Here is a 25904-nt window from a genome sequence, read left to right on the forward strand (position 1 = left end):
CAACAACTAATTACAATAAGTATGATTAGATATTATTATTATAATATATAATCACCTAAATTTTATGACGCATTTATAGAATAATTGAAATGTCAAAATGTACAAACTTTTGAATTACGCTATAAATAGCTTAGATTAATTAATGTTTCTCTTTTTAAATCTTGTACTTTTTGCAAAATTATCATTGATGATTAAATTATGAAATAGACCAATTGACTGATATTAAAGATTGTGTTTAAGCAATTTACGTGATTCGTAACAATTACAAGTGTTGCGTTTTTATACATTAGTTTTTATTAATAACTGCTATCTATAAGGCGGAGGTGGGTCATTTCTATTGGTGGAATAGCCTGGTGGTACTTGGATGACATGGTGATGATGCACTACGGTTGGTGGTCGGGGATCGTCCGGACAACAATCGCAGCATAAACACGGAATACAACAGCAACAGCATGGACGACACGATATATTACAACCCATCCTGGAATAGAAAAATACATGAATTAATTTCAATTTATTTTGGTTTACAATGACCTCAAAAGCTTTTACAGATTTTTTTTTAAATAGTTATTTAATTATCTTTATAAAAATGAAATTTTTTTACATCATGTTCACGTGACCGATGACGTCAAAAAACGTGCATGTATTGTCTTATCTGCTTTCGACACATCAATAGAAAATCAATATAAACTATATATACTAAATAATTGTTATACTACACGTTACGTTCCCTTTAACTTCTTCAATAATGTCTTATCACTTAGCAAACTTGGAACTTTGTTATAAGAGTATTCAAAACACATTTTTACCGTGAGATACGTATTTTTAGTTCCACAATATACGATCTTTTTAAGAATTGAACGATACGAATAAGCTTAATGTAAATTACCTTTGTGATTTTATTAAGTAAAAAATTCAAAAATTGCTAAATATAATATGGATTTTTTATTTACGCGTAAGTTTATGATAATTATTATTACGATGCCAAGGGTAAAACTATGGATGAATATAATTGTACATACATACATTTGAAGATTGCCATCCACTAAAAAGTGAGCTATATTTAATCTGTTATAGATTAAAGTTGTTAACTGTAAATACTTTTGATAATAATAATATAATATATACTTTTATCTCCTTATAACTTTTAGCTGATAACAAAGATATAGGTATGTATTTCATTAATCACCTATTTGCCTTTATTATCTTACTTGGAAATTCAAAGCACGTTTTTTGACGAGTTTTTGTAATTAGCATTTGTTTGAATTCAAATTTTAGTATATGTTTGTCGAATCTTAAAAATCAATTTTAAGCCTTCGATTTTATTTATGTGTCTAGATAGAGTGTTGCACTACAACAATACTAAAACAAACGAGCTAATTTTCAAATTATCTTGGTTTTCGTGACAGGTATACTTGACACTCGCCTTTACTAGTGAGCGTGTACTTAGTAGCCAATGGTTGGCCAATGTTTTTTTCGACGCGTACTAAGCTTTGGGAGAGTCTATCTAGACTTATAAATAATCAAAGTTTGTTTAATAATGACAGTATCATGTAAGATGTAATTATCAGCACCAAATGTTGGTATACATTATAGAAATTATAATACACTATATAAAATTAAACTATTTATATAGCGTCATTTGTTCAAAAAAGAGATTTTTAGGCGTCCCATTAATTGATCTGATCTGAAGTAATGAACCGTCACATAAAAAAGAACAGATGAACAGATACACAACAAACTTTGAGTAAGATTTATGTTTATTCTAGGAAACAAAACTCAAATTAAAATGAAAAAAAAAATCTTACCTTATTTAGACAAGAAGACTTTAAATATACTTGAGTCCGATCATCTCATCATTTGATCCGATGAGTAGGGGTATTGTTGATGGGGATAACCAGGATATCCTCCAGGTGGAGGGTAAGGATAACCAGGTGGTGGCGGTTGTTGGTCTACAATTATAGGCGGTTGCTGGATGATTATGTTCTGTGGCGGATTTTCTTTCCGACCACAGGCATTTGGACAACAGCAGGGTATTAGACAACAAGCACTCAGAGCCAGGCAACAAGGATTGACTCCACAATCACAGTCCCCACAGTCGAACGATAAGCACAAACCCATTTCTTGCTCCGTCTATCATTAAACTAAAACGAAAATATCAGATGTGAATTTATTTCCTCGTGATATCACCTCCCACCCTATCGTACACGTTTATTTATTCGGCTTAACTTCAAATAAATCATGTAAAGCGAAATTTAACTTTATGAACACTACAGTAAAATCCAAACACGGATGAATGGTACATTAACCGCTTTATCATTTCTCTACGTTGTTATCTCGTGATAAGGAGATAAATAGAACAAAGTATTACTCAGGATCGATGACAAGACAACGTTGTATATATTTTGTTAATTCTGATGTTCAAAATATAAATAAATTTAAACAAAAATTGATTGTTTTTTTTTTCTAAAATATAAATTCTTTAACGTATAGATTTTATAAAATAAATAAATAAGACTATATTACCTTACAATGTGGGTCTAAAAAGCGAAGAAAACGTAAATATGTATGTTGATAGCGCGGTGACTTGGTATGTAGTGGAAAACAGTATGAATCAGTCTAATTAATGCAGTTTGTCACACTGCAAGTACATAAACTATGACGCGAGCGTGAACGCTCCTGCGCAGTCTGTAGCCATTTCGCTTTCTCAGTCTACACTGCTTCATTTAAAATTGACAAATGAAAAAGACAGAACAGTCATATTGCCTTGATGCCTACGTAGTTTGTATAATGGGAACGTTCGACCTTGCTTCGCTACGGACATAATATTCACTACAATATGAAAAATACCTGAGATCTCGAAAGTTATTAGTAAGTCAATACAAATATGTAAGCTAAAAAATTAAAAAACTTAATACGTAATACTTAAAAGAGTCACATGGAAAATAGGAAGGTGACAACTTAAAAAAATATTTCAGCTAAGTATTATGTGTAAAACTACTTCCAAAACACGCCGTACTTACTCCAAGTTCTTGATAAACAATATGAAGGTGATCACGGATCGTGCGCACAAGGTTGAAACCTTGTTTTCGCTTTGCAACTGTTTTTTTGTGTCTATTTCTTTCTATGTCAAATAAGAAACGATTTACGAACATATAGGTATCTATTTCGTAGCAATAAATCGAAGTAGCAACAAAAATTTTCACAGAAGTAGCCAAGAAATAGGTACCATTATTACTTATCCTTCATTTTATCTGAACTGTTAAAAATTAAATTTATTACGAGACGGAATGTTTTTCAATATTTGAATACCAGAAAATAATTATGTCATCACGAAAAAATAAACTGTTAAAACAAAAAGATACGTTCAAAACATTATCTGATAAGATAATGATTGGTTTTGGTAATACAATATCGATTTAGAGATGACGATATTTTATAAGAACCATTTATTTATTGGTCAAGCAGCAAGGTCGTAGCATTTTTCCTAGAAGGCATGAAAGTATGCTGTCCATAAATAAAAGATAAAAATTGTGATTATTGTTAATAACAAGTGAAAATAAATTGCTCTTTTGATAAATATACTTAATATTTTGGTTAAAAATCGCTTACCATTTAATATTTTCAACCTAAACGTTCATAAAAAAACAGTATTTACCGCGTTTGTCTGAGAATGGGTTAGCAAATAAAGTTGATATTTAGTAAGTAAATATTTTAAATGCGAATCACCGCTCAAACAAAACGAAATCAAGCTATACATTTGAGATAACGGGGACGTTTGAAAAGATTGATAGTAGGGACAAGTGAGTCTAATGGACCATAATGTGCAAAAAAGACCAAGTCATTGTCAAAATGGTTATTAAATATTCGAAAATTTCGGCCCTTTGGGTTAAATAATGTAATACTTTTTGTTTCGTGGGGTGGAATTGAAAGGTATTCTGAGATTAGCAAAACTACATGGATTCTATATTCTACGTAAATTCCAATGCCAGCAAAATAATATGAAATTAATAAAATGTAATCGTCTATAAGAATTGATTTGCAGGAAAATCATTGACTATCAGGAAAATGTCGTGACTCGAGAGCGTTGCGTTTGTTTCGTTCTACCATGCAGCCCTGTTTTTTTTTGTCTCTTTCGACTATGAAACATGAGTAATGGTTTAAACCGAAGCATTAACGGTTTTCCAGAAAATATTTAATTTAAAAAGGGGTTTATATGACAAACAAACAAGTACATAATAATTTAAAAACAAATAAACTATTTTGTATATAAAAAAATTAAATAAAAACTTGGAAACCTTTAATAAATGAGCCAATTTATTCTTAAAATGCCGAGAAACGCTCCTGCAAACACTCCAAAATAGTCACTTTGATCAAATCAGGCAAGGGTCAGGACCCTTTACCTAATATATAATAATGATTTTAAGAAAGTAGGCCCGCCTACTTTCTACTTAGATAAAATAACAAAAATGAAATTAAAATTAATAAATTAACATTCAACAACAGTACCTTCGATATTACACGTATCCAAATGTAAATCTTGAATGTTTGGGCGCAGTTATCTCTTGCACTACCGTACCGTTCCGATTTGATTTATTATCCCAGTGGCTCGGTAGTCGGAACACTTTTATGTCTCTTGTTTATATTTTTGTGATGGTTTGTTTTGCCACATAACTTTCGAAAACGTTCATCTTAAATGTATGGAATAAGTATGAAGACAAATATAATCCAAAAACGAATTTTGACAAAGAAACGAAATGATAATCATTACTGCTAAAAGAAAAATATCGTCTTACTTGAAATATATAAATAATATATATTTATACATAAACATATAAATATATCACTCCTGGGCTATAATAATAAATGCTAATTGTCTTCTCTCCTCCTGAGAAGAAGGCCTTGAACTAAATCCCCAGATCACACGTGAATTTTGGTGGAAAAATAAATTATAGTAAATTCTTTTCAGTCATAGCAATAACTTATAGCAAGACATGCTCTGTACATATAAATATATTAAACATGCAGGCGCTTAAATTAAGCAAATAAATATTTAGTAGAGGTTAAGGAACCCAGTAAAAGTTGGTTTTTAAATTCTGAAAATTATCTGCTGAAAATTATATGCTGAAAAATATCAAATTAAAAATTCCATATTTAAATAGCGCGCGAAAATGCTACTTTGACAATATGGCGCTGCAATTGGGTCGGTGACGTCACTTGCCTGTATTATAATCTGTGGCACATATTATCCACATACAGTAGGCAAACGAGGTTAACAAGCAAGTGACGTCATCATAAACCCGACCAATCAAGAGCGTTTTTGGGTCACGTGACAAACGTTTAAAGAAATGCATTTTTAAATATGGATTTTTGAATAAATTGATTATTATTTTCAACTTTCGTTAATAAATAACCATTTTTAAACTCATAATATATACTGATTACAATACACCACCACTACCAAAGATGTGCTATCCGTTCCTATCATATATCTTATTTATTATTTGACATATGTTATTTTGATGTACCTATATTTTTCTGTTGGGAATTTGTCCATATTATATTGGTCCGTGTCATTAATCGTGTCATTATGGACGAAATGGTCAATCTCATCATCATCGCCATCTGTATTAGGATCGCTATTTATAGAATTGACTGCAGAATTTCCTTAGTGCCCTGTTCGCTGTTTGTGGCCTCTTAAACAGTGTCTCCAACACTTTGCTGCTGTTATCGGTGTAAAATATAAAGTTTTTCGTGTGACACGATATTGCAATCTCTGCATGGGATACTCTAACCTTCACTTATAGGTTTCAATGCAGCGTTTGAAGACGACAACTGTTTGTAATCTAGTCCCTGTGCCTCAAGTATTGTGAGGGTACTGGATCCTTCTCTGATGCCGTACCTGTGGTCATATAGATAGCCCTGTCTTAAGCACAACATTTGCCCGGTTGCAAGCAGTGTTCTTGCGATCTTCTCTCAGATTTCAATGATCCAATCCCGATGAAACAAGACTTAAGGATGGCGATAACGTTTATGGGCTTAGATTAATTATAGGCTTAATAAGGAAAGGTTAATATTTCTTACAGCACCATTGCCTATGGACGGTGGTGACCCCTTACCATCAGGGCCATCTGATTTTCATTTTCATTTGCTCATCCGCCAAACTACATCATAAAAAAGTAATATATTCGAAATTAACATAAAAAGTTGTTTCACGAAAATAATAATAATGCATGTCTCCATTCTTATCATTATGCATTCTAATTCCAGACACAACTGTTCCTGTTAAACAAAAACGTACAAAGATTTATGAAAACTGATTACGAAAAATATTGTTAAAATATAATAAAATAAAAATTAACCTACTTGATAAAAGAAGCATTTGAGATAAACAACACAACTGGAGTTAAAGGAATAATTAATAAACTTTATAGTTCTGAACATAAAATGTGAAATATGTGGCCCCTGCTAGACTGACTAGTAAGTCGAAGGGATTGTCCCTTCGAAATATCTCAAAGCGGTCCCCTATCAATCCCGCTTTCCCAATTCCTTTCAGACACTGACATTCTCATCAGTGGATAGAGACTCGAAAGCCTGCCTTTCCTGCTTTGCCTAAATACAAGATTGCTATAGATGGGTTAGTTCAGTCGGTTCAGAGAAGGTTAAATTAATAATAAAATTATTGTTGATTTTAATATAATATACTCTTTATAAAGCTCAATTGTTATAATCTATACTTATAAAATCGTTTAACTGACTGTCTACTAATGAATACCCACTCAGAACAACTAAGTCTTGAAAACTGACTTTTGAAGTGTAGATTTTATTTTATAAAAGCATCCTTTGAGCCAGATTTTTTGGAAATTTCAGTTTAAGGGGAGGGTATGGGAGTTACTACTTTATATGAATTTTACCATTAAAAATACATACATTACATTATTAAATCTTATTTAAAACTAGTTATTAGTGTTTATTACTCTAAGCTATTCAGACGACGTGTTCCATGCCCATGCTGTTATTAAGTAAGGCTTATAAAAAGTATGTAAAACTTATGAACACAATAATATGGCTACAATAGGTACATTCTTTAATATTGATGCTCGATATTAATACATGTTCATACAAAATATACAAAATTATGTATCTATTATTACAAAAGTGCTTTTAAAGTAGTAGTTTTGTATTATATGATATACTTGAAGATTTATACTTTATACTACACTTAATTCTCAGATTAGTTTCGGATTTTAATTAATAAAATTGGTTAAAGGTGGTTTTCCTCTTAAACATTCATGGGTTATGTGGAATTTCCTAATGCGTAACAAAATCTTTACTGTGTCATAATGTTTTATATAGTTAAAAATTAATTAAACTATGTTAATTATAATTTAAAATATAGCTGCGTATAGAACATTAATTAACTTAATTATTATCTATGATTTATATTCCGTAATAACTGCATCTTTTGTGTCGTGCTTCGCATACCAAGTATAGACTTTTAGCACTTTTTCTATCGGATAACGATTTTTGTCTGTTAATTTGGCGCCTTGTTTAAAATTCGGTCAGAAGGACATTATTAATTCCGTAATAACTTCTTTATTATTACTAGGATTTAGGGTATTTTATTGAGTTTACAAAACCTAAGTTACTAACATAAAAATGTGTTAATTTTTCACTACCTGCAGAGTAGTGATTCTATCTTCTTACCCAATGGTCGTAATTTTGTTTGTTTGTAAAAACATTACCTAGGTGGTAATACCTAATTATTGTAAAATAATACCCAAATTTTCATCTGCTATTACTGCTATATCATCGATCATAATAACATAACAGTAGAATTGCAATATATATAATTCTTAAGCGTTTCATAAATAATATATTGTGAAATGATATATTTTTTATTTAATAAACAAGTCATTAGTCAGGCGCATCATTTACCGTAGTAAACAGAGACAAAGGCTAACATAATATTACAAACCACATATTTATAACAATTTAAATAACAAGCTGAATAACTGTTTTCAAATTATTAACTTCTCAAAAAGTTCAGTCCAGTCATCATATAATGTCTCTCGGAAACTTACAAAGTAAGCATCATTGAGGATCTCGACGTTCACCGTGATAGTCTTACTTATAGTAGCCGGGGTTAAAATACTCTTATTAAGGAATGTAAATAAAAGATTAAATTAACATTTTTTATAATATTTGTAAAAAGCAAAAATCATAGACGTAATCACAGTGCCTAATCTTAATAATCTTATCAGTCAGCATACGTCACACTCAATCAATGCCAAAGTTAAGTAGAATCTCTACTGTAATACCCCATCGCAGTAGTGTATAAAAATATTACGCATTTACGATGTGCCTATCACACTGAAGTGATGACTACAGAAGATTTTGCTTTAATTGCATTAGCCGAAACAACAATAGACTACGTTAAACCAGTTAAAGCCAGTGATAAAGAATTATCAGTGCATAAAAAAGGAAATTGTAAAAATAATAGGCGTAAGGAAGGGCGCTCGTTATTCTTCCGCATCCCACAACTTTCTTTAAGGCCAAAGTTTTCAAAACTGCGTCGTGGTTTACAGAAAATTAGCTGTTTAAAAAGTGAAGAAGATGAAATATCAATAATGGACGTTCCACGGCATAAAAGTATTGATATAGGCGTTGGATTAGCTAGAAGGATGTCTTTGTTTCTTTTTACTAAAAAAACTGTGTGTCTACATCCCTATCATCCTTTTACGCCCAAGCAAACTACGCGAAAAATTTATCTACATAACGACGAAAAGTAAAATGCTTTTGGCAAGAGGAAAAATTTCATGACCCTGTCATTTTTTCTATATCAGAAGATGCAAGGTATGGGCGTACAGAAAAGTAAAAGGCCGTTAGGATAACGAAAGCCTTCGTGAATATTGTGGCGTAAATAATAATTAATGAAATAGGTATCTAATTTTTTGTTGATACCATTTTTATGAAAAATAAATTGTACGAAACGTTATAAGAAATTATTGTTTGTAATTACTAAGATAATTTAGGTAGGTACCTATATATCACATTGAATCTCGTATGTTGTAAAATAATATTTATGGTGTTATACAAGAAATAAATAAATAAATATTTAAGTATTAATGTTTTGATTCAGTCTGTTAATGGACAATACAGACTCTAATATTGAAATGTTTTTGTAAAAACCTTTACACATAAAATATATGTACAATCATTTTTAGTTCTTAATTTTCTTTGTTAATATCTTGGACTGTTATAGTAGGTAACGTTTGTTTTGATAAACGTCTTAAAATTCCTACCAATCACTAATTGATTAGATTTTGTAGGCTTATATTATTATAATATGCTTACCATAGTTCATTTATTTGTTAACATATTGCGTAATCATCATGTTAAAATCTAAGTTTTAAATGAAGAGATATTAAAAAATATTTGATCACTTCCCCAAACTTACCCCAACTACCCCAACTAAACTAAGGTAGGGTACTTAAACATCTTACCGCACGACCCTTTCGTGGTATCCGTTCCCACCGTCTTCACCACGTCCACCGTCTCCTCCTGGACCATGACGATCTCACAGAAGGAGGCCATGGCCCTCCATGCCGATTCCCTAAAGAACATTGCCGAAACATTATCTAGCAGAGAAAGGTCTCGTCCGTCCTCGCGTCCAGGCTCTACCTCTCCGCGAACCTGACAATCCACGTTAACCGGCTACAAAAAAGTTTATAAGATTATTTTTCTATTGAATAGGTTTCTTTTAATAAATGGCTTTTATAAATTATATTTATTTTTTTAGGTTGAAAACTAGGTTCAGGTTGTTACGGCGGTAAAATGTTTTTTTTTTTATTAAAAATATAATGAAAGAAAATTTTAATCGCTTAAAATATATTTATTAATTAGAAAATTTAAAGAAGAAAAATATATTAGGACAACAAATAAAATTGTTGCTATTTAAATAATCATAAAACAATGCAATTTCCTTTGGAGTTCCGAGCCATATCTAAATAGACTTGTTTTGCCTTGTTAATAATTACTTTTATTTGACCTATCGTCAGTTATTAGTAAAATATTTCGCATAATAAAAAAGTGTTATATTGTGAAAGTTTTATTCAAATAATTGTCCATAACTCGTTCAGTTTGCATGCATTTACGGTTTAAACGACTTTAATAAATACTTATTATTTATTTTCTGGATACTACTTAGTTAATTTGTAGTACTGGGTTCCTGTTTAAGGGGTGAGTGAGACAGTTTAAGAGACATATAATCCTAGAACTCATTATTGGTGGTGCAAGAAGAAATTTACAAATTTCTTACTTTAAAAATACACTGACCCTTCAGAACTCACGCTCGTAAATTAATGATTTACAGCTTTTTTAGGTGCTTTATAAAACAAACTTCAAAATATTTTCAATTACAGATACCCTCGTATTCATTTTTTAAGCTTACTTGCCATTATAAAAAACATTAGAATGGTTTTATAATCTGTGCTTCGCGAATTCACCTTCTTTAAATTAGATTTTTTGCAAATACATCTCTACTTCACATACTTTGTTGATAGGCGTTAGTTAAGTTATAGTTTAAATCTATGAGATTTTTAAATAATAAATATTTTAATAACATGGACAACAAAGTTAAATCTAATAGGATTGAGTATCGTGATATTTTGAGTTCAAAGAAATAAGTTCGTTTCATCAATCAATCAATCTGAAAACAAAGACTAAATTATAAGTAAGTAGTTAATTTTAAATTTAGTATTTATTATTGCCTTCAATTTAAATGCTTAAATTTGGTATAAATATATTGTTAGGCATATTATATCTACTAGGTACTACTGTAATTTGGTAGTGTTTTAAAAAAAAACAAATATTTTTTTACAGCTTTAGATGAAGCAAATAATTTATTTTTGTAAAATTACAGTCAACAATACATAAAATACGTAATCAACGTAAAAGGTAATTCAAATATATTTTTAATAAATTAACTGATTGTAGAGAAATTTGTACTGATTTCCGCTTTTGTGTCATGCAACTTTTAATAGAAATATAATATTTTCATATATTACACTATAATTATGGAATGTAGAGGCAAGTAGAGATAGAGCGTAGGTGTAAGTATTTTTGGTTGAGCAATAAAAAGGTTCCCTCAAAATGCATGAAATTTAGATGGTGCTGATGGAGTACTCAGTAGAGTTAAACGAAATTGGAGAGAAAGACATCCATTCTAAAGGCACATTTTTTTTAAATATCCTGCCAATTACATTTCAAAATAACAATAATCAATCAAAGATCATTACCAATAATAATGCCTTTCTGGACTTCTGGCTATTTATTGGACTCTTATTTCATACATTCCGGTAAATTTCTTTGAAAGACTACCCTTATCTCATACAAGATTCTTTTTCCCACCTCTACACTTCATAGAAAGGCTACATACTCATTGTTATATCAATGTTTGGGGTCTCACAAGTCATATTCTGATATAATACTATGATACTATGAGGTATTTCTAATTTCAGATCTTAGCACTGCCAGGATTTATGGCAAAACACATAAAAATACTGAAATAGGCAATGTGTACATTTATACATATATACTTTCCATTATATACATTAAAAAAGATATATATATTTTAACATTAGTGCACCACTGCCAATGAGACTCAAATGTAAATACTAAGACAAACACAAAATATTATATACTAAATTATTGTCAATTTAAGACACATCTAATAATTATTAAATAAGCAAGTTATATTTGTAATAATATCTTTTATCATTTTTCTATAAAATTAGCACTTATACATGGCTAAAATATATCTTACTTGTTATAGTTACTATATGATCAGGTAACACTATTGTTAATACTTAAATTAGATGTCAGCAACAAAAATCATTAGTTTTAACTTGTAATTCAGAAACTTATCATGACAAAAGTAACTATTACTTTAAATACCAAGTATTGTCCTGTTTGTCATGAATATATTTTCGAGAATAATACTACATAATATTTAAACTAAGTCTACCATTATTTCCAGTGTTGTCCAGCAACCACATCCATTATAACTATACTACTATTAAAATAATAGTATGTCTATTTGAAATATATTTTTAACTACAAATAAATAATATTAATATATAACTTTAGTTTATAGTAAGGTTTGAGTTTCTTTATGAGATTCTAGTTTTACATGATTATTTCTTTCCCATTTCCTTGCCCTTAAGAACAGCAGCTTCAACAGCACTAATTAGAGTTGCCCTGAAAATAAGAAGAAACTTAATGAAGTATTTATTTTTTAATATTATTAAATATTTATTATATTAAAAATGGATTAAATTAAGGAGGCGAGAAATTAATATCTTTGAAATAATTTAACAGAATATGATTTAGTGATCTTCGGGTAGTGTATCCAAGGAGCTTTTCTAATAATGGTAAAAAATATCTGATACAGTACATCAATGAGGTTTTAAACAAAAATAACATAGTCTAATAAGTCTCCACTTCTTTATGTATGAATAATGTTTAGGTGACAATTTAAACAATGCTGACTTTTATCTTTCTAATGTAAAATCAATGTAGACATTCAGCATTTAAGTAAATAAACACTAAACAATGTTTATTAGGAGGCTTTATTAAATGTCTAGCTACTTGCATCAATTGTTTTTCAAACTTTTGTCTTAAATCAAAATTTAAATAATAAAAATTAAATTTGAATAATAATAATTTTGTTTAAAGTGTGCATAAGTTAGTTTACCTCAGCTTTCCATTTTCAAGGGCAGTGACACCACAAATAGTACAACCACCTGGAGAGCATACTTCATCTTTCAATGTCCCAGGGTGCTTGCCAGTTTGTAGTACCATTTCACCACTTCCTACCATCATTTGTGCTGCATGCCTTAATGCAATTGCTCTAGGTACACCTTGTTTCACTGCCCCATCTGCCAATGCTTCGATCACAATGTACATCTGAAAATAATTTTAATTATATAAATTAAAATATATATACAAAGTTAGAAAAATATATTAATATGAGTTAGTTCAGATGGAATGAAAGAACAATTATTTTACCATTGTTATCACTATTGTATTCAATTTGACCTCACCTGTGGTTCAAATTACATTGCTAAATAACTTTCAATTATTTACAAATTTGTGTATTTATATAAGTTTTTTTTTTTTACTTTTATAATTACCATATTTATCCTGTTTATACTCACAAATGCAGGTCCACATCCTGTGAGAATTCCCAAAGAATCCATGAGGGTTTCTGATACTTTTTCACAGACTCCACAGCCTTCTAGTAATTTTTCGAATAATGTGCACTGTTCCTGTGTAACATTTATGTCTGGAGTATACAAACATGAACCTGCACCAACAGCCATTGGTGTGTTTGGCAAAATGCGAATGACACTTGATTGTACTGGCAGCCTTTTTATTGCCTAAAACAAAACATATTTGACTAAAGTATAAATATATAAATCTATTGAGATCATTTTTGTATTCAGGTTAATAAATTGATAGAATAACATCTAACTTTCAAATTCTGTGACGTATCATCCATACAAATATTTGATATATTATCTGTTACAGTTTTGTAAGTGTAAAGATATGTCTCCAGTCTTAATGATAAAATGTACTAGCAAAGTTACTATAGAAGAAAATTACAAATACATAAATAGATAATACTAAGTATACATATTTAAACATACATAATAAAATAATAGTTATTTACCTTGTGCAAATACTCAATATTAATTCCAACTAACATAGAAATAAATAGCACATTTTTAGCTCCCAATACAGAAAGAGAATCAAGGCAATTCATGAGGGCTTCATTCAATACACCAGGTTTTACACCAATAAAAATTACATCACAGTTATTGACTAGTTCTCCATTTTTGGTGGTTACGTTAGCACCTGACTCTTTCCAGTGCTGGAGACTGTTTAAACGTGGTCCTGCTACCCATATTTTTGAAACCGGATGATTATCTACAAAAACATGTATGGATATTATAAAAATACAAATAAATAAATAATTAGTAAAAAATTATATATTGTATAAAATATTTGTCTTTTAAAAAGTCAATTATTTTTAAATATCTTACAACTTAAAAACATAATAAGATCATTTTATAAGAAAAATATTTTTTTGTGTGTTCATAAATAAAATAACACCACAATACTTTACCATTTTTTTGTATTCCTTTAAAAATTGCCGTTGACATGTTTCCACCACCAATAAATCCTAAATTGAAAGACATTTTCTTTTGAAATATTACTACAATAAAATGAAATTCTTAGAAGGGTACCAATAGCGAGCACTGACTTCGAATATATGTTTTCAAAGTGTTAAATGAAAATTCAAATTGTATAATTTCAAGCAAATATTTTATGCATGGTTATTAATCGTATTTGATATGACGTATGTAACTGACTGAAGTCTGAAATTAAATTAAATGTATTAAATTTTTAACGTTTAGATCAGTGTGTTGCCGTTTTAAATAATCATTGAAATATAACTTAAAAAATTAAGGATGTTATAACCACGAATGGAATTAATACCAAATAATTAAATTTTATGGATGTATACGATGTTTATATTGCCAGAATCCATTTAAACTTATTTAATATGTAATATGGCAGCATTTTATTTACAACTCTTAAAAAATATATATAGAAAATTTGGCTGTCAGTGTTGTTTTGTGCATAAAATATGTAAAAAATGTTTTTCTTCGACTGGCAAATAATTTATATTTTTATAAATAATATATTTTATATGGATATTACAATACGGTAACCGAACAGATTTTTGAAAACGTCTTATTTTAATAATATTATGATCTAAAATAGTATTTTATTGTTCAATATTTTTGCCTATGAAGCGGGAAAACCAAATAAGTAAGAAGTAATACACTCAATAAAAAGTCTAGTGCGTCTATTTATTACGTATTTAAATTGATCAAATCAAATTGTACATTACATTTTTCGCAATACAGAATACTAAGTATAGTAGACGTTTATTTGACGGGCAACACCTGCAGTTTGTGGCTTCATTTTCGAGGGTGAGGTGCGTTGAATATCTTTTGGCGTATTTTGATGTCGTTGGTCAATTTTAAAATGCTGAAGTAGTGCTACAATCGGTGAAGTGCTCAAATATGTGTCGTGATAGTGATTTATTAAATAATAATTCGATTGTAGTGTAGTGTCCAACATGTTTCGATGTATACCTTTGTTCAAATGTAATCGCCAAGTGGAATGTGTAGACAAGCGGCATTGCTCGTTGCCAACAGTACCTGAAGACATTTTACGATATTCCAGGAGTTTAGAGGAACTTTTTTTGGATGCTAATCATATTCGAGATTTACCTAAAGTAAGTATATTAAATTAATCATACATTTAAACTTTCTTTCGTGGGCGTTCACCTTATCACTGCGTGTAAATAATAATTAATAGCCCTACCTAATTTTGTTGTACGCAGCGTAAATGAAAAACTTGAAAAACAAATCGAGAAATAATTTAACGATGCAATTATTACATTTCAATATAATAATTTGTACATTTTAGTGTTATTTTGATTGTAAGCAAATATTACCGCCCTAAATTAATTAAGTGAAAAGATAAGTTCAAATATTTAATTTTAAATGTATTGTTCAAAGATATTTTTCGATGAGTTCCTTAATTGGTGATGCATGAACCTTATGGTTACTGTTGACAAAATAGTGTATAACATTTTCAATATCTTTGATAAATCAAAATCAAAAAAATATTTTGTGTGATTATTATACTGGGTATAAAGGTGAATCTAAAAAATAATTAAATGGTGCGAATATGGTGCAAATGTTTGAGTAATAAAATTTATATTATTAATACAATATCTGAGGGGAGAGAAGCTTTCAGTTATTCACATGGCATACTCTAATCTATCAGAGATCAGAGTTCACCAAGTGGATAAAATGACTAGGAATTAAATTTCAAACTCGATCTGTGCATGCACTATATTCAATCAAATTATGTGCTTTGCTTATAATTTAGCTTAGGCTCATCGGTTTAAGAAAACTATGTGAAAAATAACAGTAATCAATTTTGGTGTACATATACCTTGTTTCCACAGACTATTTAAAAATGAAAATTAAATGATTTTTAAATTTTTTGGTATATATGTATAATCTATTTAAAAAAACGTATGTATGTTTGACCTCTATGTGGTTTTTAATTGCTGTCTGATTGTGATAACACTTTTTTTGGTGCATTGTTCTGCATATGCATAAGAAGAATCCTGACGAGTTCCCTATTATTTTTATGTGGACCCTTATTCTATCTGTCTAGCTAAAGTCTATACCAATCAAAGAAGAATTAAAGATAAATAAACCTTAGATTTGCATATTCCACGCAACTTGCTTATAACTCAACTATTTTGTACTAACAGTACTTAATTAATATATCTTTATGCATAATACAACACTATTCCACTTAACTACTTATATATATAACTTTACTTTACTTTTACTTCCAAAATTCTAATAGCAGTATCGTCACCATTCACGATTAAATTTTTTACACAAATTTACAATGAAAATCATACATCATTCAAGCTTTCGACTAATGAAATATCATTAATGCAATAGCATTAATTTAATGTCAAATGTTCAATTCAATTATTAGTGTAATGGTTTTTAGATGTGCCGACAGGGCATAGATTATATTTTGCCAAAATCACATAGGATGGAAAAGACACAAATGAGATTGATCGGTATGGTTGAGATATCTGAGTCAAAAAATTCTAAAAGAAAATATTATAAATGAAAAGGATTGTTACAAATGAGCAAATACTAAATAAAAATAAAAATAAATTAAATACAGTAACAGAATGACAAACTAAATTGTAGGTAATTAAAGTACAACAAAAAAATTGTCAAATGGAAAAAGGTGAATAAACATACAAATATAGTATTAGATACATCTACTTCTTAGAACAAATCATTTATAATGTTTGATATGCAGTCTTATCATTCAATGAATAAAATGTAATGTATGTACAGATGAAATGATAATAAATAAATGTTTTTTTTTTTACAGAATTTCTTTAGACTTCATAGACTACGACGGTTAGGACTTAGTGATAATGAAATTCACAAGCTTCCACCAGATATTCAGAATTTCGAAAACTTAGTCGAGCTAGATGTTTCTCGAAATGGTAAGTTATTCATATCATAACCATATTCTGCCTACTTTAATCCGCTTCGGTTTAGACATACGCCTCCTCTTTCGCGCGGCAATCCTAACGGCTGGACCGTTATCCGAGTTGTGTATTCTGAGTTGCTGAGTGTATCCATTAAGCACCTGCCATTCCTCTAAAATTGGGCTTGCCTTATGGCCTCCGACCACTTTATTACTAGTTCTAGGCCACCAATTAGTGAAAAGTTTGCACTACCTTCTTCCGGTCCAATTCTTCAAGTCTGCCAGCCCATCTCCATTTTACTCCTCCCAAAGTCTTAACCTTCGTCTTTATTTCAAGTTTAATTCTAGTTTGCTACTTCTTAATTGTTAAATCAAAAAACATCATTAGTTAAAACAATTTTGTAATTATTTTTAGATTTTTTTTTTATTGATCTCACTTTAAGTGCACATTATTATTTTTTTGTAACACTGAAAATAGGGACAAAGACTGAACAGAAAATATGCCCAAGCATCTAAATTTTTGTATTGTCTTTGAGTTAAATAAAATATATAATTCAAAAACAAACAATAAACTGTCATTATATCTTAATATATCTCTTTTATATGATTTATCAAAAAATTACCTTGTAAATATTTTCATGTATATTATAATTAAGTCATTAGCTAGTAGAAAAATAACTAAGATCAAATTTGTTTATATATAAAAATATTTACAGGGTTATAATAGAAGCCTAATAATGGGGCTTTATTGTTTGTACACTAAAAATAAAAATGTTTTTGAACGCAATTTATATACGTCCATCTTTATTAAAAATTAATAAATACGTAGAGTATTTAAAATAAGAAAACGATAATAGATAATTGTTTTAATAAATAAAAATATTTGTAACGTCATAAATCATATGGAATGCATTGCAGAAAACGGGTGCAACCAAATAAAGTCTATTTAATATTTGTATTCAGGTTGCACGTTAGTTCGTCACAAGAATTACTAAGTGTATAATCCAGGTGCGAAATAGCAAACGATAAGTGGATTACCGGACTCATTTTCAAACCTATTTACCAAAATAAGAGGATATTAAAATGAATACTGACCTAATAATAATTACTTTACATTATACTTATAATTAATTATTATTTATCAGAAGCTATAATATATTCTCTTAGTATTTGTTTCAATTACGCATGAGTATGCATTGAGTGACATTTGCGACCTTTGCTATAATTAATATGCTAAATAATATATTATGACAAATCATTTGATAGGGTTTTAAGAAGATTTATTTCAGATTCTATTTTTGAATAACAGTCTTTATAATATTTATTACGTTATTATGATTAATATAAAAACATTTAGAAAAAACATTGTTTCGTAGAAACTAAACGACGACCTTCGACTTCGTCGTCATTTTTAGTTCTATATTAATAATTTTATTTGCTGTTGTTAATTTTTCTTAATTGTTTTTGCGCTCATTTTCATGGTCTCAAATTTGAAAATAGCAATTATTAAAACCGTTTAAAGTAAAAAAAATCGAACAAGAATTGAATAGGAATCTTTGATCGTTATAGCGAAAGAAACAATTTATAGGTTTATTACGAATTGATTAGCACTATGTCGATCACGTTCAATTCAACAATGTGCAACATGGAAATTAATTAATTATAGTCAAAATAGGTCAATTTTACTATAAAACTTGTTATTTACAAATTTCCACTTTCTAATTAGTTACTGCTGTAATTGACTGATCTGCAAAATAGTGTATATTCAAATTGTAAATATTCGCTACTAATTACTTCTTCTATTTCGTTTTGAAATATAATAGTTTTAGGATTACGTTTGTATTGAAAACTGGATGTCAAATGAAAAATACTTCGGTGAAAAAATAATTGGCTTTTTTTAATGCTTATTTATATTTATAGGTACTTATATTAAATTGTGAAGATTTCCATAACCCAGTTTTTTAACAATCAATTAGGTATATTGAAGTATTCATAACATGTAATTTAAAAGAAGTGGCCGTATGGAAAATCATTCGCCCTTACTTTAAATGAATTTCGATTTTATACGGTTTCACTTCCGCGAACGTTTATTTATAAAAGAACGGTTTGTTTTGTCAAGACGCCCGTCCCGTTTGTTTTTATTCGTTGCACTCCATTCATTCGCGTCATATGTATTCGGGGTCGCTTTAGTTAACAAGCGCAAAGTTTGTACAATGAACGTTATTGACGATCAGCATTGTGATGTCCATTCAAGGCGTAACCCTGGATACTATTAGAACTTACATACCCAATTAACACTGATTCGAATCAACAGGAATTTATAACATTACCACAATTATTAGTAACTTAATATCGATTACTAATTTTTCAATGTTAAAGTTAATTGCGTGGTCAGGTGATGATAATTCAATGAGAATCTGGCTGGTCTTAATCGAATTTTAATTCGTTATACAAAATATGTAACTTGATGACTTATATATAGATAGACTGTATAGATTTGTATTTAAAAATAGCATATATTTTTTTATTTTGTTAGATTTCATTTTAGTTACAATATTATTATTTTTACAAGAGATATTGCAAGAGATATCTTAGTTCCGTTGGTATAACGCTATCTAGTGAATTATTAAAGTCACCGTGTGTGAGGCCAGAGTGAGTGCCCTGTATTGCTAGATACGGTATAGGTACCGTTTAATGCTGATAATAATCTTGTGTTATGTTCATACTAGTTTAGAATTTGTAACATTTTATATATGACTTCCTACTTAAAACTCGTACTAAAATTTGCGAATAAAATATTTTGGCACCCGACAATCCATTAAAATTTTAATCTTGTAGGATGTAACAGTCTGTTCATTTCCAAAGGTTGACAAGTTACCACAATGCCGTTCGTGACATACTTATAAATTAATTCGCTCGTAAATAAAGTGACGAGTACCGAATTTAAATCGACTTTCATCAAAGTCGGCTCCTTCGTTCTACGTCATCAATCGTTATGAAAGAAATGTAATTTTGTGTGATTACTCACCCTAATTTTTTTTTATTTTTTATATACGTTATTTGTTTGATTCTGCTTTGAAAGTACGAAGTCGAAGTAAAAGCTTATAATGTGTGTTAAATGAAGGATACATGAATTTTTAAGGAAAATATTTAAGTTTAATTAAAAATATAGTTTTTAAATTAATGTTGATTATCCAACCCTTATCGGGTCTGATAGCTTGTTTTTTTTCTTAAAGACAGATTGCCTTTTTATTTTATTTTTTTTATTTTAAGTAGAATTATTTCTTACCATTGACCTATATGTAAATATGACAACGTGTGACATAGGAGCAATTCTCTTATTTTAGAATAGGAAAGGTTCATAAAATAAATACGTCAATTTTTAAATATTGCAACACAGAGTTGTAGTAGCGAGAGCGTAATAACGCGACAAACAAAAGCACTTAAAGCTTAACATATTTCATCAAAGAACATCTTTAGTGTCACATCCAAGTAAAATTTGAGGTTTTTTATTTCGAAGTATTAAGTATTCTCTTTTTAACCTCTCAATAAGTCGGAACATCAATAATTAAAAAAGGCCACGTCGGATTTTATTACCAGATATTTTGTAATTATTAAAGCAAGTATTTATTACGGTCAAAATCACGCATTATTTTTGGACTATTGCATATATCAATGGCATATTACTTTTCAGATGATGTAATTCCTTATTTAATAATTTGTCAGGTTTTTTTATTTAGGCTTCGTTTGAAATAAATTTTTTTTTTTTGTATTTAATCAAAGTATGCTATTCTATTTAATATCGAATTTAAAGTGCTATTTATAGTTTTAAAGCGGACACAGATTATATGTCTATAACTTATATGTATTATCTGTTGTAATACATATAGCTTATTGTGTCTTCTTATGTAGAACACGTATAGATATATATATATATAATCAGAAATAAATTATAATCTATTTGATTTTATCTATATGTCAAGTAAATATACGTACATACCTCATGTACAAACTGTATTATTAGAATCTTCGTTTATTGTAATGAACACGATAATGTCGTCTTATGTACAAATACACATACATACATATTACGTGAAATTATTCTCCATAATCGGAAACACCAAGTTCACGGTTTGTGATTTGATTGCAATTCCAGCGACCCGTATAGATGAACTAGATTTCCTGCGAACTCGACATCATGGCGTATGGTGTTAAGTATTATTTACAGTTAATAGTTTCGTTCTATATTTAAAACAATCAGACGCTATTCTAATTTTACAATTACGTTCACTGCTTAAACTACGTCGCTCTGTAAATAACTTGGCGGTAATTTTAAATGTATTTCCAATATATTAAAAGTAATAACCAATATTATAATTCTAGAGAGAGACTACTGTTGTTATATCAAGTAGATAATTAAACTTGTACATATCTACTGTAGTAACTGTAATATTTTGAGTTACCCGACTTTCTTTCATGCCTAGATTTGCATAAGATTTTCTACATTCCATTATCGTACGTGCAGTGCCTTACGAGCCTACAACTTAGCTTGATAGCTGTTTCCTGGACTGTTACGAAACAGATAACAGGAATGATAAATTTCAACCTGCAACTCGATTACATTGCATACCAAGATAACGTAATATTTAGTTCTGTAAACCTTTGCCCATTAAACAGACTCACGAAAAAATACACTTTTTTGTACTGTCGTAACCAAATCCAATTCAAGTCAGCATTTGTCAAATATTTGATATAATCGATGTTTGTATTCAGTACAATAATACAAAAGTAGTTTCTTTGAATAACCCGTTTGTTCGGTTCGATGGCTATGGCTTATTCGGCTGTTGAACCTAACCGCATTGTCCTCTGCTCCCACGCCGCCGCATCGCAATCTCGGATCATATCTCTCTCATACCCTTGTATGCCCCAACGAACTTTTACTCGTTAAGTTCACATGCTATTATTTTAAATAAAAATGCATTTTACTGTCGCTGTAGTTTCTGTAAAATATTTAAATTAGTAATTATTTACAGAAAATCATTACTTTCTAATTGTATAGTAAAGTTACTAAGCTTGTATTCCTTTCTCTGAAAAAGTTTTCGTTAGTATCGGAGTCGTTTCGGAGTCATTTTTAACATAGATTTTACGGAAATCTGCTCTTATTCAGCATTACGACATAATTTCTTTATCTATTCGCGATTACATGTTATAATCAACGGAAACAATTCCTTGAAAACATTTAAAATTTTAACATTAACATTTAAAGATATAACACACTAGCGATGTGTCCCGGCTTCGCACCGGTACAATTTATACGATATGTAATATATGTCACACGGGAAAAAATTAAGTTTTAAACAAATGAATAAAAAAAAATGACTTCGGTCATTAGTTCCTGAGGTTAATATTAACTTATACCTAATATTGTTGAGTATTAAATATTAATAATGTAGATTTTTTTAAATCTATTAATAGTAAATTATTTGTAATGAGAATTAGGATCTAGGACTCAGTATTGCAGACAAAAATAATCACATTAAACGTACATTTTATATACATTGTAAGTAATGTACATTTAATAATTTGTACATTAAAAATACAATAAAATTCAAAAAAGCATTTTTAAAATTATTAAGATTGCATTACATCAAATTTCCTTAAAAAATAATATACAAATATTTAAATTATTTATTTAACTTAGCACTATTAAAATTTACATATACAATAAATCATATATACCGAATTTACTTGTTTAAAATTTTTGTTTTTTATTCCCTAATGCATTTTAGGTGTTATCGTCATTAACTTCTTGAGTACAATGATATTCGAGTTCATGCTTTCATAAAGGTTTAACTCTTATCAATCATCCCGTAGCATCGCGTAACAGGCCGTCAGAACTCAGATCACTAGACTGTGAGATCACTTTTAAACCGGTCTGGTTACGTATGTTATTTCTCCCGAATATAGTGATTTCATTTTAAGCTATTGTAAGCTGTGATTGTTTAAATAGTCTATGTATATTACAACTATTATCACTCGATAATTTGATGAGAATGATGATTTGTAATTTTTGTTTTCCTTTTATGTCTCTGTATTTTACTTACTACATATGTTCCTTGTAGCAGCAATCATATAGGACTTCCAAATAGTGTGTCGATACTAAGAAATATGCTGACTTGCATAAAACTAATTTATTTACTACATAAATGATAATTGACTAATGGAGGCATTTTCAAATGTATTTGCGTGTGGTAATATAAGCTAAAATGTAATAAAACTAATTCAAGAAATGTTGTGGATACGCGTTTATGATCTCAGGTGTGACTAAATCTTACGCGGACTCAGTAGTGCGATATTATATACGAATAGAAATACCAGATCATGGTATGTTATAATAAAAATCTTATATATTTCAAGGGCGATCTTCAACCGCTTGAACGCTTCGCGATACTTACGCGAACATTGCGAAACATCAATCGTCGGCTTGATTAGGGCGTTCGCCTAGCGGCTATAATTTCAGTTTCGTTTCTTTATTTAAACGTTTGATATACGTTGACGACCTTCGTGGTCGAGTTGTGTATACACCGGTTTTCATGGGTACGCCACTCCGAGGTCCCGGGTTCGATTCCCGGTCGATTCGATGTAGAAAATGTTCATTAGTTTTCTATGTTGTCTTGGGTCTGGGTGTATGTGGTACCGTCGTTACTTCTGATTTTTCATAACACAAGTGCTTTAGCTACTTACATTGGGATCAGAGTAATGTATGTGATGTTGTCCAATATTTATTTATTATTTATATTGTATTAGTTGTGACGACATTGTATACAGGACGAAACGGTTCACATTAACCTTATATCAATTAAGTTAATGTACACTGAAGTGTAAAAGATATGCGTAATAATCCTTCGATTAAACCATCTATCAATTGAAGGTGAAACGTGTGTGATATCACGTTTCCCATCTGGGTTATAGAGTTACGAATGCGAACTGTCAACGGTTATCATATTGAGCGCCATCAGCGTTTCAAGCTGACCTATTACGTAGCGTTTTATATGTACATATATAAGAAGTTTTCGAATAAACGTTCACCCGCAAGCTATCCACTGTATTGTATCTCGTCGGTCAGACGGCTTCCATTACTGTGGGCGGTGGATCGGCACAGTCCACTTGCTCGTCGCTTTTGTATTGCAAACAATTCAATAACGTTATAATGGGATTCCACTTCGTCTGGAGTAAGCCACGCGAGACTGTCTAACGAACCACCTTTTACTTTGTATAATAGTATTGGTAGATTCATTATTTATATGACGGTCGTGTTCAGAAAGATTTTGATTTATAAACCCAATGGACTAAGATTGACTAACTATTATTAATATTATTTTATTAATCTGGCAATTACGTCAACAACGAAAAATAAGTCAACAAAAAATGTTCTTATACGGATAAGGAACTAAAGTTTGTTTTTGCTAAATATTTTTAAAATGAAAACTGACTTATCCTTACAAGTGTAAATATATTTACCAAGTATTTTTATGTACTTCATCCTATTAGTGACCAGCAGGTATATAGAAATAGTAGTATTTTTTTTATGTAATAGGTAGACATACGGGGCAAATGAACCACCTGATGGTTAGTTGTCACTACTGTCATAGACAAGAAATAATAACCATTCCTTATGCGATACGAATGCGCTACCAACCTTGGACCTAAGATGTTATATCCCTTGGCCTGTGAACACTGTTCCACTGGCGGTAGAATATCATAGAATAGAATTAGTGGTTGGTACCAGGCGGGCTTGCACAAAGCCCTACCACCAAGTTCTCAACTTCATGTTGTCTAAATAATAAATATGCGATGTGAGATGTGAAGCGCCATGCTGGATATTAAGTAATTTCCTCTCGGTCCCTGCACTTGACGACTGGCTGTTTGCGGATATTATTTCCCGACCATACATATTGATACTAAGAGCTGTCGATTCTCTTCCTGACTAACGACATGTCATATATCAAGTTGTAATTAATGTAGGATACATTCTGTACATAAAAAGATCAATTGGAAAAAGTGAAAGTTCATCCTTTTGCGCGTAATATTTATCAGGCGATGAACAAACAATTGAAATTTATAAAAAACTAAATTACAAACAATTGTATTTCGAATTATAATATGACATATGTTTTTAATGTTATTAAAGCTCTAGCAATGTAATATAACTTCATAATCAGGGATGTTATGAAGATCCGTAACCGTAACTGAAATAATATTTTTTATTATATCTTTGATTCTGCAGTGTTAAATTTAGTTAGATTTCTGTGATTATACCCAATACGAAATTATAGTCTAGGAATAAGATCAAATTGTTACCTTGTAATTTACTCTTTGACAATTACTAAATAATCTAATACTCGTAATTGAAACTATTCGAAACAAGCCTATAATTCAAACTATTTCCGTAACCAAAACCGGTAAAATATTATCCAGATCCAAAATAATGTCGAGATGTAATACATGTTCATAGCATCGTTTATACTCATATTCAGTTGATGAAATCAACTAATACAATTATCAACTAAACAAATGACGAGTAGGTATCTTAAACTTCATTGTTTTGCTTAAGGGCTAAGATATTTTAGCTACAATATAAATCCATATACAGTAATGTGCCAACTAAACTAGCACCTGCTAGTTCTTCTCGGCAGAATTTACATTCCCAATCGGTGCTAGCT

The 25904-nt window shown here is 29.9% G+C and overlaps 2 protein-coding genes and 1 long non-coding RNA gene across 22 annotated transcripts in view; 1 reads left to right on the top strand and 2 right to left on the bottom strand.

The window, feature by feature from the left end:
* Nucleotides 1-307: 307 nt before the first annotated feature.
* LOC113392999 (uncharacterized) lies at nt 308-3039 on the bottom strand. 3 transcript variants are annotated; one of them, XR_010309300.1, is made up of 3 exons: nt 3024-3039; nt 1809-2144; nt 308-481 (listed from the first exon to the last, which is right to left on the bottom strand). It is a non-coding gene; the product is annotated as an uncharacterized LOC113392999 (long non-coding RNA). The 3 variants fall into 3 exon arrangements; XR_003368453.2 differs by lacking the exon at nt 3024-3039 and adding an exon at nt 2527-2745; XR_010309299.1 differs by lacking the exon at nt 3024-3039 and having other exon boundaries at nt 1809-2507.
* Nucleotides 3040-11497: 8458 nt separating this feature from the next.
* On the bottom strand, nt 11498-14408 carry LOC113392991 (uncharacterized). The gene is made up of 5 exons (XM_026629674.2): nt 14192-14408; nt 13736-13992; nt 13221-13442; nt 12758-12969; nt 11498-12261 (listed from the first exon to the last, which is right to left on the bottom strand). The coding sequence occupies exons 1-5, from the start codon at nt 14262-14264 to the stop codon at nt 12198-12200; spliced, it is 828 nt and encodes a 275-aa protein (XP_026485459.2). The 5' UTR covers nt 14265-14408; the 3' UTR covers nt 11498-12197.
* Nucleotides 14409-15032: 624 nt separating this feature from the next.
* The window catches only part of LOC113392984 (protein lap4-like), a 64454-nt gene continuing 53582 nt past the window's right edge, over nt 15033-25904 (top strand). For all 18 annotated transcript variants that reach the window (XM_026629641.2, XM_064216426.1, XM_026629648.2 and 15 more), the window contains exons 1-2: nt 15033-15373; nt 17080-17197. In XM_026629641.2, the coding sequence (XP_026485426.2) occupies nt 15215-15373; nt 17080-17197 (277 nt within the window). In that variant the 5' untranslated portion in view covers nt 15033-15214. The remainder of the gene's footprint in view (nt 15374-17079; nt 17198-25904) is intronic.

Source organism: Vanessa tameamea, chromosome 12 (genome assembly GCF_037043105.1).
Source record: "Vanessa tameamea isolate UH-Manoa-2023 chromosome 12, ilVanTame1 primary haplotype, whole genome shotgun sequence".
NCBI lineage: Eukaryota > Metazoa > Arthropoda > Insecta > Lepidoptera > Nymphalidae > Vanessa > Vanessa tameamea.